This window comes from Sminthopsis crassicaudata, chromosome 1 (assembly GCF_048593235.1).
Source record: "Sminthopsis crassicaudata isolate SCR6 chromosome 1, ASM4859323v1, whole genome shotgun sequence".
NCBI lineage: Eukaryota > Metazoa > Chordata > Mammalia > Dasyuromorphia > Dasyuridae > Sminthopsis > Sminthopsis crassicaudata.
Genome location: NC_133617.1, coordinates 436,204,434 through 436,224,381, shown reverse-complemented (window position 1 = coordinate 436,224,381; position 19,948 = coordinate 436,204,434). Strand labels below are relative to the sequence as shown.

The following is a 19,948-nucleotide window of genomic DNA, read 5'->3' as shown; positions in this document are numbered from 1 at the left end:
AAATCAAAAAATTTTACTCTTTTTTCTATCTGTACTCCTCTCTGCCTGATTCTGGGAGTTGCTCTTTTCCAGATTGTTTTTGTACAGAGCTTCAGGCTTTCCCTGCAAATGCCTATCTGGCTATTCAGGACCTCATCATTAGAAGAAAAACTTGTCTCAAATGAAAAGGACTTTGTTTAGAGATCATGATTACTTTTTAAAGGCAGTTATTTGTCTTTGTCCTGAAGGGAGGAAACGAGTCTAGTTAGAACTTAAGGGTTTAACAATCTGAAAAAGTAAAAGGGAAATAATGTCGGAGAGCCCCTAGAAAGGATGATATAATTTATTTTATCAGTTCTTGGATAAATATACATAATTTATTTAAACTTCAAATAGTTTGTACACCCAAATTCTATCATACTCTAGTAAATTTAATTGTGCACTTGAATTAGCTCCCATTTGTCTTAACTAATAAGAAAACCCAGACTACCATGCTGGGTTTCAAACTGGCACTGCTTAAAGGGCAAACTGACCTGAGTATGTAACACAGAAAAGAAAGAAAAACTTATTATTTCTTTTGGGTAAAGAATAGCACAAAGTAAACTTTCAGCTAATTAAAGAGCAGAATTTATTTATAGAAACAGATGTTCAAAAGGTGTTTCAATATCATGAGTGAGAAACCCAGTAGGGAACATATCAAGTTAGAGTGAAAGTCTGTGAATACATATCCCTCTTTGGTAAGTTGCAGATAGTAGTGTGTGAAAAAAGGCTAATGTTTTTTATGTAACTTTTTCAATGTAACATTGCATTTTTAACATTTATGTCAATTCTGCCTGAAGCATAAATAGGTGTTTAATAAATGCATGACTTGTTCCTTTAGGAATTAATCTTAGTAATATTTAGGAAGTTTAGTTAATATTTGTTTTCCTTAGTAAGAGTAACTTGGATTATAGTTTAACATTGTTTTTAGAGATGATCACTTCAATAGGAAAAATCATTTGTGTGATATCTCAAGTCATAATACATGTCTGATAAATAAAATTAGTATAATTTTGTTGAATTTTAGGACCACAGACTAATGATACCAAAAGACAGTTTCTACTAGAACGGCTACTGGATGCAGTTAAACAGGTAAGAAAAAAAAAACTTGCTACATTAGTGAGATTGTGCAGTTATTTTGTCTTCAATGTCAAGGAATTCTCCTTTTGTTGGTGTGTGTAGGTAGGTTTTCTTCCACTGACTCAGCCCTTAATAGTAGACAGCCTTTATGGTTATAGAGATCTACAAGGTTCATTATCCAGTTTTTTCATAATTTTCAAGTAACCCTTTGACAATAAATTGTTGATAAGTGTTTCCCTTGTTCTTTTTTAAACATGAACTTACTTTTCCTTACTTTTTTTTTTTTTTTTTTTTTTTTTTTTTTTTTTTAAGGCTGGGTTTAAGTGACTTTTCCAGGCCAGGGTCACACAGCTAGGAAGTGTTAAGTGTCTGAGACCAAATTTGAACTCGGGTCCTCCTGAATTCAAGGCTGGTGCTCTATCCACTGCGCCACCTAGCTGCCCCTTTTCCTTACTTTTTAAAAAAATAATTGGAGGGCCAGTTTGTTTGTTGACTTTTTAGTCCTGTGATAATAGTCAAAGTACAGCAAGATTTTGACTCAGCATCTTGAATTTGTCCTTCCTATGGCCTCTTTTCATTTCCCCCTCAGAACTTGTTGTCCACAGTTGTTTTTATGTTTTCTCCTCCATTAGACTGTGAGTTCTTTGAGAGCAGGGACTGCCTTTTGTCTTTCTTTATATTAGCTTAGTATAATTTCCAGCACATAATATGTACTTATTAAATTTTAATGATGGATTGATTTAAAATATCCCATTCTCAACTATTAATGACTTTTTTTTTTGGTGCAGTGCCAAATCCGCTTTGGAGGAAGAAAGGAAATAGCGTCAGATTCTGATAGCAGGTAAAAGATTTCTTTAAAAAAACTATTGTAAGCCAATTTTGAAATTATAAAGAGAAGTTGAAATGCTTCTTACCTGAAAGCTAACAGGTGTTATAATCAGATTTGGTTTATTTACTGTATCTTATATAATTTATCATTTATTTGAAATTTCAAATAATGCTTAAAGCAATGAAGAATTAGGTTGGAGTTCTGCCCCACTCCTTCTCTCTCTCTCTCTCTCTCTCTCTCTCTCTTTCTCTCTCTCTCTCTCTCTCTCTCTCTCTCTCTCTCTCTCTCTCTTTTTTTCTCTTTTTTCTCTCTCTCTCACACACATACTGTGTGTGGCCTTGGGTAAGTCATTTAACGTTTTGGTAGTCTAGGCAACTCCTTAAGACCATAAGTTAAAGACCAAGAGATGACTTCCTTTTGTAGGTGATTTTACTATTTTGAAATACTACTTATTGCTAATGCTTTTCTGTGCTTCTGGTTGATGTGAACATATTTGTGAGAAGTTACTTTGTTCTCAATAGATCTTGGAGGTAGATTTTACATATTTGTCCCCTTTTCTTGACTGCAACTTGGTATTAACTTTTAAATTAGATTTTTCTAATTTCAAAAAATTTTTTTCCTTATTAGAAAAGAGAACTTTGGGAAAATCAGTTTAGCAGCATAAATAAAAGGTATTTTTCATATAAATGAAGTTATTAGAGATAAAAGAGCATGAAAACAAACTTTTGTAAAGGTTTTTTTAGATTAAGCTTTCACATATATGATTTAAGAAAACTGATTTAGTCATATTGACTCTAGCTGCAATGATTTTTGCATTTACTTTGTATTTTAATAGCTCACATTTATCTGAAGCTTAAAGGTTTGCAAATCATTTTACACATTTTATCTCTTTTAACCCTCAATACAATCTCATATTATAGATGAAGAAACTGAGTTTGTGAGAAGTTAAGTGACCTGCCTAGCCTCAGAGTATCTGAGGCAGGATTCCAGTTCTGGGCTTCTTAACTTCTTCTATCTGTGCCTCTTGTGCCTCTTTTATGTACATGTTAGTTGCTTCCTGTAGAGGGTAAGCTGCTTAAGGGCAGGAATGGTTTAGGGATTTATTTATTATTTTTTTTTTTTTTTGGTATATCTGGCACTTAGCACAGTATCTGGCACATCATAAATGAAGCATTGGCCTTGGAATCAGAAAGATCTGAGTTGGAATCCTTTCTTAGTTTTTTACTAGCTGTGTAATCTTGAATAAGTCACTTATTTTTATTGATTTATTTATTTTTATTAAAACTTTTTATTCACAAAGCATATACAGGGATAACTTTTCCAACATTAACCCTTGCTTAATCCCCTGCTGCAAATTTTCCCCTTCTTCCCCTCATCCCCTCCCCAACCCTGCAAACAGTCCAATACATGTCAAATATGCCTAAATACATGCGGTCCAACATGTGTGTACATATTCACACAGCCATCCGGTTGCAAAAGAAAAATCAGATCAAGAAGGAAGAAAAGTTAAAACTGAGAAAAAAAAGATGTAAGCAAATAATAACAGAGAGAATGAGAATGCTGTGCTGTGTTCCACCCTCTGTTCCCATGGTTTTCTCTCTGGGTGTAGATGGTTCTCTTCATCACTGCACAAGTGGAACTGGTTTGAATCATCTCAATGTTGAAGAGAACCATGTCAGTCAAAATTGATCATCATATAATCTTCTTGTTGCCATGTATAATGATCTCCTGGTTCTGCTCATTTCACTTAGCATCAGTTCATGTAAGTTTCTCCAGGCCTTTCTGAAATCATCCTGTCGGTCATTTCTTACAGAACAATAATATTCCTTAGCATTCATATACTATAATTTATTTAGCCATTCTCCAATTGATGGGCACCCACTCAGTTTCCAATTTCTTGCCACTACAAAAAGGGCTGCCACAAATATTTTTACACACATGGGTCCCTTTCCTTCTTTATAGATCTCTTTGGGATATAAGCCCAGTAGTGACACTGCTGGATCAAAGAATACGCAGTTTGATAACTTTTTGAGCATAGTTCCAAACTGCTCTACAGAATGGTTGGATCCGTTCACAGTTCCACCAACAATGCATCAGTGTTCCAGTTTCCCACATCCCCTCCATCATTCGTCATTATATTTTCCTGTCATCTTAGCCAATCTGACAAGTGTGTAGTGGTATCTCAGAGTTGTCTTGATTTGCATTACTCTGATCAATAGTGATTTGGAGCAGGCTACAAATAGGTTCAATTTCTTCATTTCAAAATTGTCTGTTCATATCCTTTGACCATTTATCAATTGAAGAATGGCTTGAATAAGTCACCACTTATAACCCATTTCTTCATCTGTTCAAAATGGATAATAACAGCACCTACTTCCACAAGATGATTGTGAGACACATAAGACATTATATGTGGAAAGTGCTTTGAAATTTGTAAAGCTTTATATGACTGTTACCTATTATTCATTTCATTGTTAGGTACATATTAAATGCTTGTTCAGGTGAATTGAATTGAATACACAGTTTGTACAAAAAGCCCAAAGTGACTACATTCTTTTTGGTAGCTTTTCTTTAGAGTAGATTATTGTTATCATCTTTAATCCCTGATGTTATTCCGCTTACTTTGTAGAAAAGTTTGCTACTTTATTTAGTAGTTCATCAGGCCACTGTATGTCCATATGTGTCTTTTTAATTACTGATAAACTGGCATCTCTCTGTTCCTGTTTTATGAATGTTCCTTTGCTTCTTTCTTTCTTTTTTTTTTTTTTTTGGAGACACTTCATTTTCTTTTTTTCTTTTTTTTTTTTTTTTAACTTAATAATTTTTTATTATATATATATTTTTTATAATATTATCCCTTGTATTCATTTTTCCAAATTATCCCCTCCTCCCTCTATTCCCTCCCCCCGATGACAGGCAATCCCATACATTTTACATGTGTTACAATATAGTCTAGATACAATACATGTGTGTGAATATCATTTTCTTGTTGCACAATAAACATTAGATTCCAAAGGTACATGCAACCTGGGCAGACAGATATTAGTGCTAACAATTTACATTCACTTCCCAGTGTTTCTTCTCTGGGTGTAGCTACCTCTGTCCATCATTGATCAATTGGAAGTGAATTGGCTTTTCTTTATGTTGAAGATTTCCACTTCCATCAGAATACATCCTCATACAGTATTGTTGTTGAAGTGTACAGTGATCTTCTGGTTCTGCTCATTTCACTCAGCATCAGTTGATTTAAGTCTCTCCAGGCCTCTCTGTATTCCTCCTGCTGGTCATTTCTTACAGAGCAATAATATTCCATAACCTTCATATACCATAATTTACCCAACCATTCTCCAAATGATGGATATCCATTCATCTTCCAGTTTCTAGCTACTACAAAAAGAGCTGCCACAAACATTTTGGCACATATATGTCTCTTTCCGCTCTTTAGTATTTCTTTGGGATATAAGCCCAGTAGTAGCACTGCTGGGTCAAAGGGTATGCACAGTTTGATAACTTTTTGGGCATAGTTCCAAATTGCTCTCCAGAATGGCTGGATTCTTTCGCAACTTCACCAACAATGTATCAGTGTCCCAGTTTCCCCACATCCCCTCCAACATTCATCATTATTTGTTCCTGTCATCTTAGTCAATCTGACAGGTGTGTAGTGGTATCTCAGAGTTGTCTTAATTTGCATTTCTCTGATCAATAGTGATTTGGAACACTCTTTCATGTGAGTGGATATAGTTTCAATTTCTTCCTCTGAGAATGAGACACTTCATTTTCATAAGATTTTTTGACAGTTTTTGTTTTAACATCCTCTACATATCCAATACATGTCCTTTCTTTCCCCTCCCAAAAAGTTAACCCTATGACAAAGAAGATAAAAAAAAAAAATAGTTCAGCAAAACTAACTAACATATTTTAAAAAAAAAATTGGCATTATGTGAAGTACTCCACACCCATTCTATCCCCTCTGCAAAGCTAGGGACAACTAATGCTTTCTCATATCTCTTTTTTAGAACTAAACTTGGTTACTATAATTTCACAATAATCCGTTTCCGTTGCTCTGTTGTCATTTCCATTTCCATTGTATATGTTGTTTTCTTGCTTCTGTTTACTCGGTTCTTAGGATCATGGATTTAGAGCTGAATGGAAACTTTAAAGGCCATCAATCCAGTCCCTCATTTTATACATGGAGAAACTGAGTCTGGAGACTTTACTAACTTGACCAAGATATTTACATTTTCAGTGAATGTTGATGAACATTTTTTTTTTTTTTTTTAGGCTGAGGTTAAGTGACTTGCCCAGGGTCACACAACTAGGAAGTGTTAAGTGTCTGAGACCAGATTTGAACTCGGGTCCTCCTGAATTCAAGGCTGGTGCTCTATCCACTGCGCCACCTAGCTGCCCCCTGAACATTTTATTAAGTACCCATTCTGTGTTAAGCATAGTATAAGAAAAAGAAAAGATATAAATAGGTTACATTTATATAGCATTTGGATGTTTTTAAAAGGCATTTTAAAATATGGTATTAGATTTAGCATTATACCCATTTTGCTAGTGATAAATCCAAAACTCAGGGAAGTTTAGTCAAACAGATTCTAATTTGGAGGCAGGAGTTAATCTCTATCCAAGTCTAACTAAGTGATTTATTAGGTGATCCAGGGTCACACAGCTACAAAGCGATAGAGTTTCAGTTCATCTAAATCTTTGCTTATTTTCTATTATGACCCTCCTGTCTCAGAGGACTACATGGACCTCTACCAGTGATTTTGATCCTTATTTTCTTCTGTTGTTGTTCAGTTGTTTTTGAGTTGTGTCTGACTCTGACTCTATGTGGAATTTTCTTGGCAGAGATACTGGAGTGATTTGCCATTTCCTTCTTTGGCGCATTTAAAAGAAACTAAGGCAAATAGGATTAAATGACTTGCCCATAGCTTTAAATGTATTAAGTCCAGAGTTTAACTCAGGAAGATAAGTTTTTTTTTTTTTGTTTTTTTTTAATAACCTATTTTTTCATTTTTTTTTTTTTTTTGGTTTAGTTTGATTCTTGATGTCTCATTGAGTCATTTGTTTTATTCTAATTTTTAATGAGTTATTTTCTTCAGTTAGCTTTTTTATTTCCTTTTGCATTTGACCAATTAAACTTTTAAAAGATTTGTTTTGTTTATTGGATTTTTTTTTCATTCCACTAATTCTATTTTCAAGGAGTTATTTTTTTTTCCATGTTGTCTCTCAATTGTAATCCTTCTCTGGGAGGAGGCTTCTTTTCTGTATAATCTTTTCCTCTGTGAGCAAGTTTCTTGGGAGGCTTCAGGAGCCTCCAGCCAGAACGAGGGTAGATGTGAGAATAAAATCTTGACTCAGAATCTCCTAGAGTGTGGGAATCAGACTCTGCCTCCAAGAATGTGGGAAGTCTTCTCCTTGACCTTCACCAGAATCCCTCTTCCAGATTGTAACTTCTCCTTTTATCCTCCCAGAGAATGGGCTTGTGGGTACTCCAGGGGCTTATGGGAAATACTTACAACCAATGAGCAAGCTCCTTTAAAGTATTTCTTCAAAGGTGTAAACTTTATTAAAGGTTTGAACTAAAGGGGTGAATTTTAAGCTAGAGAATTGTTAAGTACTGACTTACCACCTAGTTAGAACCTAATATCTCCCTCTTTCTTATGATTTAGAACATAGTGTGGTCATGCCCTTGAAACAGGTATACATAAATCCATCAATATGGGAGGTAGTTCACATAATTATATAAATTACATAAATACATAGTAACATAACACATGCTAGAAGTGATGTAACAAATAACATGATCAAATAATCATAAATTGAGAATTTATACATGTCCATAAGTTCATTGTCTATTAGTTCATATGCCAGAAATCCAATAATTCTTGCAAGTTTTAAAGTCCTGCAATAGTCTCATCTTGTGTTAGGAAATCCAATGATTCCTGCTGGTTTTAAAGTTCTTTAACAGTCTCCTTATCAGCCATGCTCTTTCAGTGTCAGATGTTTCTTAGATCTTCTCCTTTGTTTTGAGGTCTTTCTTTTTCTGTCTCTCTCTGATGGACAAGGCAAATACGACTCATTGGCACCCATCTGATTCCTTCTCCATCTGAAGAAATACAAGCAAACTCTCTTCCCCAAGCAGTTAACCTATCTGGTCCTTTCCATTCACCACTTTTTAGGACTCTCCACATCACCTGGCGATTATCTAAAGGTAGTGGAGTTGCTTGTACTAGACACTGCCCTTCTGGTGGGTTATAAAACCTGTCTGCCGGAGCCAGTGCGTCTTTGTCAAAAATTTAAAAAATTAATGGTATAGAGAACTAAATTTAGAAGTTCTCTAGGGTTACCTGTGGCTCCCCCTTTCTTTTGTTTTTGGAGGAGTGTCTTAATGTCTCTGTTTCTTCTCTCTACTATTGCCTGACCTTGAGGATTAAAAGGTATGCCAGTAGTGTGTAAAATCTTATACTGTGCACAAAGGTGTGCAAAATGTTTAGAAGTATATGCAAGTCCATTATCTGTTTTTATTGCTTGTGGCACACCCATAAGTGCAAATGCTTGGATAAGGAATTCAGTGACCACTTGGGCTGTCTCTTTTGCTATTGGCACTGCAAAAGTGAATCCTGAAAAGGTATCTACTACCATGTGGATAAAAGACAGATGACCAAAAGATTTATAATGGGTTACATCCATTTGCCAGATTTCATTGGGTTTCAAACCATGAGGATTCTTCCCTGGAGGGAGTGTAGGAGCATGGAAAGGAAGGCAAGCTGTACAGCTTTTTACTATGTTCCTAGCTTCCTCTCTTGTTATTCCAAATTGTAAATGTAAAGCTCAAGCAGCTTGATCTTATTTAGAATGAGATTCTTGGGCTTCCACCTAGTTAGAACCTAACAATTTTCTAATGAGTGATTTTCTTCAGACAATTTCTATGTTTCCTTTCCCAAAGCTCTCATTTCCTTTCCTCATTTTTCTTCTCTCTTTTTGAATTCTTTTAAGAGCCTTATAAGATGAAGACCAATTTACATCACCCTTTGAGGCTTTAGTGTCCTCAGGATTTGAAGTCTGTTCTTCCCTGTCTCTGTAAAAGCTATGTCTCGACAGAACTCTTGGTTATTTTTAAAGGTTGAGGTTTGCTCTTAAGGCAAAGAGGAGATTGTTCCATTCTTATAAAGCTAGCAGGGGCTTTACTCTGTGTGGCTGGCTTCTTTCTCATGCTGGGTGGGTATGATCAAGTCCTACACATGCTGGGGTTATACTGGGGTTAAAGGGCTACTATTCGTCTTCTATAGTTGTGTTGGATGCCTCACAGCTAGTCTAATGATTCATTAGCTTCTGATCCAGGAGAGAGTAGCTAAGACTCCTACTACATACCCTGTCATGAAAGCTTCTTTGCCTTGAGTCTCCTTGAAATTCATTGTGCCTTTGTGAGGTTGTAACACCCTTCTGCCCAATGGAAACAGATCTTGTGTGAAGTTCTTCCAAAATATCTTCTGCTGGAAATTTGTTATACTCTAAATATTTGTGGTATCTGTTGCTTCAAAACCCATTCAGAGACTTGATCTGGTGTTGATCTGAGGGAAGCCAGGAAGAGTTCAGACAAAGACCTGTCTGCTCTCTGCCATCTTGCCTCTGCCCTCCTGTTCTAAATTCTTTAGGCCTCTTTTTTTTTTTTTTTTTTTTTGAATTTGCATTTCTCTAATCAATAGCATTTTTTCATCACTATAGGTGTTCTTAATTTCTGCATCTGAAAATTGTCTTTTCATATACTTTGATCATCTATCAATGGGGGGATAGCTTGTTTTCTCCATATATTTTAGAAATGAGGCCTGTAAAGTTCCAATGATCTTGTAAAGAGAGCCATCTACCCCAGAGAGAGGACTGTGGGAACTGATTGTGGATCACAACATAGCATTTTTACTCTTTTTGTTATTGTTTGATCACATTTTGTTTTCTTTCTCATGTTTTTCCCTTTTTGATCTGATTTTTCTTGTGCAGAAAGATAATTGTATAAATATGTATACATATATTGGATTTAACATATATTTTAACATGTCTAATATCTATTGGATTATTTGCCATCTAGGGAGGGGGTGGGAGGAAGGAGGGGAAAATTTGGAACACAAGGTTTTGTAAGGATCAATGTTGAAAATTTATCCATTCATATGTTTTGAAAATAAAAAAAATTAATGAAAAAAAATTATGGGAAAAAAAAGAAATGAGATCTATAAATACTATATGGCTATAAATCCTTCCTCCTCCCCCAGCTTTCTGCTTCCCTTTTAATCTTGGCTATATATATAAAAACTTTTTAATTTAATATAATCCAAGTTGTCCATTTTACATTTCATAATGTTCTCCTTTGGCCACCAATTCCTCCCTTCTCCAAAAATCTCATAGGTAAACTAGCCCTTACTCTCCTAATTTGCTTATAGTATCACCCTTTATGCCTAAATTATATATCCATTTTGACCTTATTTTGATATGGGGTGTGAGATGTAGGTCTAATAACATATTATTTTTCAGTGTTTCTAGCAATTTCTTTTTGGTCAAATAGTGAGTTCTTATCCGAGAAGCTGGAGGTTTTGGGATTATTAAACAGTAGATATTTATAGTCATTGGTTATTATGTTATGTGTATCTAACAAATTCCACTGATCTACCACTGTATTTCTTGGCTATTACCATATGGTTTTGATGACTGTTGCTTTACAATAGAATTTTAGGTCTGATACTGCTAGGCCATCATCCTTTCATTTTTTTTGTTATTTCCCTTGCTATTCTTGCCCTTTTGTTTTTCCAGGTGAGTTTTGTTATTTTGTTTTCTAGCTCTGTAAAATAATTTTTTTGGCAGTTTGATTAGTATGTTTGTTTAGGTCTGACTTTATTTGTATGAAAAGTGAACACAATGTAATTGTGTTCACATAGCTCTTGGGTTTGTCTTGGCAGATAGACACCTAAATATTTTATTTTGTCTACATTTATTTTAAATGGAATTTCTCTTTTTATCTCTTGCTGCTAGGCTTCCTTAGCAACATATAAATTTACTGACTCTTTTCCCATATTAATATTGATAGTATGGATTTCTTTTCTTTCTTTCTTTTTTAAAAACTTTTCATTTTCAAAACATATGCACGGATAATTTTTCAGCATTGATGTTGCATTGCCTTGTGTTTCAGATTTTTCCCTCCTTCTCCCTACCTCTTCCCCTAGATGGCAAGCAATCTGATATATGTTATACATATTAAAATATTAAATCCAATATGTGTAAACATATTTATACAAATTCTCTTGTGCACAAGAAAAATCAGATCAAAAAGGAAAGAAAATGAGGAAGAAAATAAAATGCAAAAGCAACTGTTTGGACATGTACACATATATTGTATTTAATTTATACTTTAACATATTGGCATGTGTTGGTCAACCTGCCATCTGGGGGGGGGGAAGAAGGGAAAAATTAGAACAAAAGGTTTGGCAGTTGTCAATGTTGTAAAATTACCCATGCATATATCTGGTAAATAAAAACTATTATTAAAAAAAATTAAAAAAAAAAAGAAAAGAAAAGAAAATGCAAGGGAACAACATCAAAAAAAGTGAGAATGTTATGTTGTGCTTCACATTCCGTTCCCAAAGCCCTCTCTCTGCGTGTAGATGGCTCTCTTCATCACAAATTCATCAGAACTGGCATCAATCATCTTTTTGTTGGGACAAGTCACATTCATTAGAATTGATTGTCATATAATATTGATGTTGCTGTGTATAATGATCTCCTGGTTCTGCTCATTTCACTTTGCATCAGTTCATGTAAGGCTCTCTAGGCCTCTCTAAAAATCATCGTGAGTAGTTTTTGATTGATTTTTTTAGAGTTCTCTAAACGTGCCATCATATCATCTGCAAAGAATGATTATTTTGTTTCCTCATTGCCTATTCTGGGTTCTTCTATTTCTTTCTCTTTTCTTTATTGTTAGAGCCAACATTTCTAGTATAATATCGAATAATTGTGGTGATAGAGGGCATCCTTGATTCACCCCTGCTTATTGGGAATGCTGATAATTTCTCCTTATTACAAATAATGCTTGCTCTTGGTTTCCAATAGATGATACTTATTTTAAGGAAAACTTCATTTATTTTTATGTTCTCTAGTGTTTTTTAATAGGAATGGGTGCTATATTTTATAAAACCTTTTTTAATATCTATTGAAATTATATGATTTCTGTTAGTTTTGTTATGGTCAATTATGCCAATAATTTTCCAGATATTGAGCAAATCTTGCATTCTTGGCATAAGTCCCATGAGTTTGCATTGTATTATTCTGCTGATAAGTTGTACTCTGTTAATATTTTATTTAAAAAATTTGCATCAATATTCATTAGCAAGATTGGTCTATAATGTTCTTTCTCTGCTAGATTAGTTTAGATATCATTACCACATTTTTGTCATAGAAGAAATTTGGCAGGCAATAGACAGCAAAACTATACTATGATCTTAATCTCATCAGTTTTGGCTCAAAAAAGCAATAACATAATCTATTAAGTATAAGAGAAAGAAAAGGAAGGGGCTAACTAGAAGGGAGGGTAGAAACACTTGGAGAAATAATAAGAAAAGGGAAGAGGGGTGATAGGGAGGGCAGACTGAGTGAGGAGTTGGTCTGAAACAAACACTACTAAGGAGGGATGGGGTGGAAAGAGAATAGAAAGTATATATAGGGGAGAAAATAGGATGGAGAGAAATATGACAAGTTAAATAACTGCTAATGTGATTGGGATGAAGTTTCCCCTAAAAAAGGAAGCAGATAGCAGAGTGGATTAAAAACTAGAATCCTACTCTGTGTTCACAAGAAACACATTTGAAACAGATTAAAGGTAAAAGTCTGGAAGAGAATCTATTTTGGCTTCAGCTGAAGCAAAAAAAAATCTGGGGTATCAGTTCTGATCTCAGAAAAAGGAAGAACAAAACCAGATTTAATTAAAAGAGATAAGGAAGGAAACTGCATCTTAGTAAAGGGTACCATAGATAATAAAGTAATATTAATACTAAACATACGTTTCCCAAATGGTACAGCATCCACATTCTTAGAGAAGTTAAGCCAGTTAATAAGAAGCAATCTACAGAAAAACTATACTAATGTGGGATCTCAATCTTCCCTTCTCATAATTCGATAAATCTAAACACAAAATAAACACAGAAATTAGGGAGGTTAATAGAATCTTAGATAACTTAGATATGATAGAATTCTGGAGAAATTTGAATGGGGATAGAAAGAAATATACCATTTCTCAGGGATACATAGCATCTATACAAAAATCAACCAATTTTAGGGCATAAAAACCTCACAATCAAATGCAGAAAGGCAGAAATATTAAATGCATCCTTTTCATATCATGATACAATAAAAATTACATTAATTAAAGAGCCAAGGTATGATAGACTGAAAAGCAATTGGAAATTTTAAACAATCTAATTCTAAAAAATGAATGAATGAAACAACAAATCATAGAAACAATCATTTTATCCAAGAGAATGATAATAATGAGACAATATACCAAATTGTATGGAATGTAGCCAAAGCAGTTGTTAGGGAAAATTTTATATCTCTTTAAATTAAAAAAAAATTCTTAAATATTTCCCAATTAAATTTTAAAAAAAACTTTAATTTCTCCCCCCCCCCCCTCTTTTTCTGGGGTTAAGTGACTTGCCCAGGGTCACACAGCTAGGAAGTGTTAAGTGTCTGAGACCAGATTTGAACTCAGGTCCTCCTGAATTCAAGGCTGGTGCTCTATCCACTGCGCCACCTAGCTGCCCCAAACTTTAATCTTTTAAAATTTTGAATGTTATGTTCTCTACCTCCTTCCTGTCCTTCCCTCAGACAAATAATATGATGCACTTAATTATACATGTAAAGACATGCAAAACATAATTCTATATTAGCTGTATTGCCATTAAAAAACACACAAACCAAGAAAAATGAAGAAAGTGAAAAAAAATAAGCTTAAATCTGTAGAGTTCATCTGTGCTCTCTTGGAGGTGAGTAGCATTTTGCATAGTTGGTACTTTGGAATAGTTTTGGCTTGGTCAGAGTAACTAGGTCTTTCACAGTTGATCATTAGTACAGTATTGCTGTTATGTAACTCTGGTTCTGCTTCCTTGAATTTGCATCATTTCAAATGAAGACTTCCCAGGTTTTTCTGAAACACTCTGCTCATTGCTTCTTATGGCCCAGTAGTATTCCATCATTATCCCATACTACAACTTGTTTATCCATTCCCAGTTGGTAGGTATCCCCTCAATTTCTAATTCTTTGCTACCACAAAAAGAAGTGCTTATCTCTGGGATGGGTCAAAAGGTCATGAATGAGTTTATAGTAGACCTTTGTTCTTAATCCTCTTTTTTTCTAGTCTCTCTTTGTCTTCTCATTTACTCTCACAGCCTTAATCTTTGATATTATGAGGATGAAACCCAAATCTTTTTTTTATTTTTTTATTTATTTCTTTTTATTTTTTATTAAATATACCTGCCTCCTGAGGCCCAGAGTCACATTTCCAAGTCCTTTTGGTCTAATCCAACTGAATGTATAACAGCATGGTGTAGTATAAAGAGAACTCAGTTTATATTAATGAGATCAGGGTCAAAACTTATCCTATTTCTTATTACTGGGTGACTTTGTACAAATTATTGTTTCTGTAAACCTCTGTTTGCTCATCTATAAAAGGGAGATATTTGTTATCTGACTTATAGCACAAGTATTAATATTAATATTTTAAAACTTTAAAGCACTGAAAAATTCAAACTTTTACAATTATTTTGTCCCAAACTGAATTTGTCACTTTTTTTATCTTCCTTGACTTTCTCAATGTCAATTAATGCTACCATTTTCCAGTCATTCCCTGTTGAAATCTTAAAAATAAGATATCTTCTCTTTTTTTCTTTTAATTTATTTTATTTTTAATTAATGGAATAAAATAAATATTTTTCATAACAGTACATTAAAAGGATAATTGTACATGAAGTTATCAATCTACTAATGCACATTTTGCTATTTTTTTCAAATATATAAGAAAATTATCATGTAAAATTCTCTTTTTTCTTTCTCTTCCTCCTCCTCTGTCTTAGAGATAGCTACTATTAGTCATGAATAGATGTGTGTATGTATGTATCTCCATGTACATATATGTGTTCATGTATATATATAAAATTATTCTATACAAACTTGTATTTGTCAGTTCTTTTATTATGACTTTTATCTTTGTACCTTCTCCCACATCTAAATCCTACTCAATATATTTAAGCCATTTGTCTCACTCATTTTTCTTCCTTTTCTTAAAGATATCTCTCATAAAATTATAAGCTACTTGTGAGTGGGGATTATGTTTTATTTCCTCTTTGTAATCTTACTAGAGTTGCACAATGTAGACATATATTGAATTAAATATATTCTGTGGATTTCTTATCTATGTCTAACATTTATTACTTTGTGCAGCTTTGTTCAGCATTCCTCTCATTTGAAATGTCCTTGTTCCTGCTTCTGCCTATTGAAAGTACTAATTCAAAGCTTTTATTTTTACACAAAATTCCTCCATCCTTTGTGCTTTCAAGGTGCTTTGCATGTGCCTTTATTATCCATAATTACATTCTACATTCTATTTTTGTTTATATATATCTTATTTCCTTTACTAAGCTTCTTTACTTGGAGAGTCAGCTCCATGAGGGTAGAGAGTAATTGTCATTCTTTACATTCCTTTTAGTTCCTAGCATAATGTTGTTTAGAAAGTTGATAAAGTGATAAGAACTAAGAAATGCTTATTTCATTATCCAAATAGTTTTGCTAACATTTACTTTTTTTTTTTTTTTTTCATTTTCAGTTGTGTCACCATATATAGCGGGTCATTCAATTAAACCCTTAAAGAGATGTTTATATCAAAGGAAATCACAGGGTTTATTTATTTATTTATTTCAAGTTTATGTTCTTGGAAGTGTCCTTGGGAAAAAGTGGTCGACATTGATGTGGCTCCATTGTTTGGTAGAATTACTTCAGATTCTGTTTTCACTGGTACCTTTTCCTAGCTTTATTTATTTTCTTTCCCCAAGAAGAAAAATGTTTGCTAATTTTTAGTGAAAATGATTCCCTGGTTTGTCAGTCAGATTTTGGCTGCTGCAAAAAAGGGACTTATAGAGACTTTCTAATATCCCTTGAGTATTATAGCAGGATATGGACATCCTCTAAATAGTTCAGAACCTTCAGTAAGAAAAACCATCATTGTGACTTTTTGACAGAAATCCTTACTTTATAAATAGCACCATATGTTAAGTCAGGGCATTATGTGAGTAGGTATAATAAAGGCTTTTAAGTTTACACATGGCTGTTCTTGAGCGTGTTATTGGTTATTAAATTACTATTCAAGAAATCGTGGCCAGAGACCTTTGAAGGCTTCAGAGGAGGTGAGCTGGATAAAGTTGACACTGCAAAGGTCAATGGTCAAAGGTACTCTGTGGGGCCTAGGACAGACTAGTTAGTAATTGTAATTGCTAGGAGGGCATGTTACAAATATGTTTTTTTTTTGAAAGATACATTTGTTAGAATTTTAGAGTTGCTTAGCTGAGGAAAAAGCATGTCCTCTATAAAAATTAATATCATGTGCAAATATGATATTGAATTAAATTTAAGGAAATTCACCATGCAATATGGTGTATTAAGTGTAAGTTTTGGTGTAAACTTTTTTGATTTTTTGAAATGGAAGACTTTTTTGAACTTTATAGGTGAGATTCACTTAGTTTCTTCATCCTCATTGACCCACTATCCTCTCCCCCAAAGTTGCTGTTATTTGTTTCTTTTTATCTCCTGTGGAAAAAGTATCTTAGTGCAGTTGAGACATGTCATATGTATTCACTTTGGAACTTAAGTAATGTAATGGTTTCCTGAGGCATTTCTATTCCTCCTTCTAAATGTCTCTAGATATTAATCATATGGTTTTTATTTTTTTCCTTAGCAAAGAATTCACATGTTGGACTATGCTTCAAGGCAAGGGGACATCAAAAGGAATTTTATAACTGTCATCTCTATTAGAATTTTGTATACTTTAATAATATTCATTCCTATCTTCCCCCAACTTCCAACTGGGACAAATCATTTTTACTCATAGTTTGTAGCACTTTAATTTGTAAATAATTTTATGGCTTATATTTTTTGATTATTTTTTAATTTATTAAATAAGTAATTTTCTTTTTGGGGGAACCTTTATAGGAAAAATCTATGGAGAGTTTATAATATAATTGACCAATTTGTAGGAAAACAGTAGTCGTATTTCTTAGGAGTAGGTTAATATAATTGCCTTGTCCCTATGTACACCACTACCAACACTAATGTATACTTTTGCTGTTAGAATGATATAGCTCCATGTTGCCACTTGAGTCATTGTTGTAAAAATATAAAATTATAAGCATTTCATTTATTGATAGGTTTCTCTTTTCTTTTCTTTTCTTTTTTTTTTTAAACCATATTGTGTACCTTTCTCCACTTTCCATTTACTTTACTCCATCTCTATCTCCTGGATGTGCCTCAGATTGATCATCCTAATTTCTGTTGGAAGAATTCTGTCAATTTCCTTGTCCATTGTGTGCACAGTGTAGGAAGATTGTTGCAAGAGATATTATTGGTATACAAAGAGTTCCTTTAGGTATGTCTCTTCTTTTACACTTTTAGTTTTAAATTCCCAAAATTTCTCATAGTCAATTAATGTGATAAAGAAAATAACACTTACTATAGTCTTTAAAAATTCTATATTTAATCTGAAGATTAAGCTAGCTTTATCTTCTAACTCTTAAGAATTAAATAATTAATCCAAGACTTTATGGAGTAACTTATTTCAAACAAACCTCTTGTAAAATCTGTGGTATAGTAATGTTTTTAAAAATGCACAAAGCTCTCCTTTTGTGATATAGTGTGACTCAATTGACTCTTGCAAGAGTAATCATTCTTATGAGAGTATCAGATGATTATAGAATTACTTGAGTAAGGAAAATCTGACCCATTTTTATATCGTATTTAACTTATGTACTTGCTTTTCTCAAATACGCCTGCTGAAAGCCATGCTATGTTAAATGATCCTTTTGATATGACCCTACAAAGTTAAATTAGGTTATCTGGTTACAACTTGGGAAAACAGTTCTTTTCTTAACTTTTTGCTAAAACAGTGTTTGCTTTTTAACAATTGCTATAGAAAGTATAACATTCCTTGTAATCTTAGTATAGATTAACATGGCAGATTAAGTAGACCTAGCCATACAGGATAGGGCTCATTAAAACAAATATTTGCTGAGTCCTCAAAATAAGCTGGTTGTCATTAATCATTGTAGAGATAATAAGTTTGTGAACAGTTTCAACCTAGAGAAATGATTATTAAAAACTTGAAAACAAATGTCAGACTTAAAAACTACTAATTATGAGGGTAATAGGACAAAAAAAAAGTGTGAACAAAAAGCTCACAAAACACAGATCAAAAAACTCCAAGAAAAATAAAGTAAAAAAAATATGCTTCAATTTTCCTTCAGGTGTATGGTGTTTCAATCTCAAGCCCTTTGGAACTGTTATGTTCGTTGATATATTTGTAGTTATAATATTGCTGTTCCTGGGTACACTGTTATCTTGGTTCACTTCACTTTGCATCAGTTCACATAGAACCTCCCAGATTTTTCTGAAACCATCCTGCTCGTCTTTCCATTACAATCATATACCACAACTTGTTTAGTTAATCACCAACTGTTGGACATCCCTTAAATGTCTTATCCTTTGCCACTACAAAAGGAGGTATTATAAATATTTTTGTATATATTGGTACACATTTGTACATATTTTCCATTTATATTGCTCTTGTTGGAATACGCTTACTAATGGTTTGTAATACACTTAGTGAATGGTATTGTTGGGTTTCAGAAGTTTTGTATGCTCAGTTTAATAGAACCCTTTTGACAGAGTTCCAAATTGTTTTTCAGAAAGGTTGGATCAATTTACAAGTCTGCTAACAGCGTATTAATGTCTCAGTTTTTCTACATTCTTTCCAACATTTGTCATTTTTCTTTTCTGTCATATTAGCCAATTTGATGGGTATCATCAGATTGTACCTCAGAATTGTTTTAATATATATTTCTCTAATCAATAGTGACTTGCAGCAATTTTTTATGACTTTAGATTGTTTTTATTTCTTCTGAAAATTGCCTGTTCATATCCTTTAACTATTTATCAATTGAAGAATGACTCATATTTTTATAAATTTACCCTACTCGTTTTTAGTCCTATTTATTCAACTAGACAGCAAATTATAACAAGTTTTTCAGCTATGGATCAACAAACCAATCCACATTTTTGTTTAAATGATTTGAATGTTCATCTGAGCTTTTGGAATTTAGGACTAAAGTTGGCTTACACAATTTTTAAGCTTCCTACGATTGGTATTAATGAATAGGTATATTTTGTGTCTTTTGTCTTAATGGAATGTGAAGTTTTTTCTTTGCAAGAAGATGAGATAAGACATATAAGAAAGTTTAAAACAGTTCAAAAGTTATTTTAATCTAATTTAATTTTAATGTAGTTTTAAATTTTAAATTAAAATACATTTATAAGAAAAAAATCTACCTTTTCCCCCTCCTCACCTATTCCCATTTCAAGTTGAAAAAGAAAAAATAAATACAAAATAGAACCCTGTTACAAACATGTTTAGTTAAGCAAAACAAGTTTCTGTATTAGCTATATCTAAAATATGTTTCATACTGCACGGAGTTTTTCATGTTTCTGTTAGAAGGTAGGTAGCATGTTTCATCACGAGTCCTCTGGCATTCTGGTAGTATGTTGATCAGCGTTTCTGTGTGTTTCAAAGTTGTTTGTCCTTAGAGTATTGTCATTGCATAAATTTTTCTCTTCATTTTAGTCTGTCAGTTTATACAACTCTTACTAGCTTTCTTTTAAATCATTTCCTTCATCATCTTCCCCCCCCTCCATAAGCATTTATTACACACGTATTAGATGCCA

The 19,948-nt window shown here is 33.3% G+C and overlaps 1 protein-coding gene across 4 annotated transcripts in view; it reads left to right on the top strand.

Annotated features, from left to right (window-relative positions):
• The window catches only part of SNX29 (sorting nexin 29), a 653,362-nt gene that overhangs the window by 25,003 nt on the left and 608,411 nt on the right, over nucleotides 1-19,948 (top strand). For all 4 annotated transcript variants that reach the window (XM_074280586.1, XM_074280587.1, XM_074280588.1 and 1 more), the window contains exons 2-3: nucleotides 1,046-1,110; nucleotides 1,887-1,939. In XM_074280586.1, coding sequence (XP_074136687.1) covers nucleotides 1,046-1,110; nucleotides 1,887-1,939 — 118 coding nt within the window. The remainder of the gene's footprint in view (nucleotides 1-1,045; nucleotides 1,111-1,886; nucleotides 1,940-19,948) is intronic.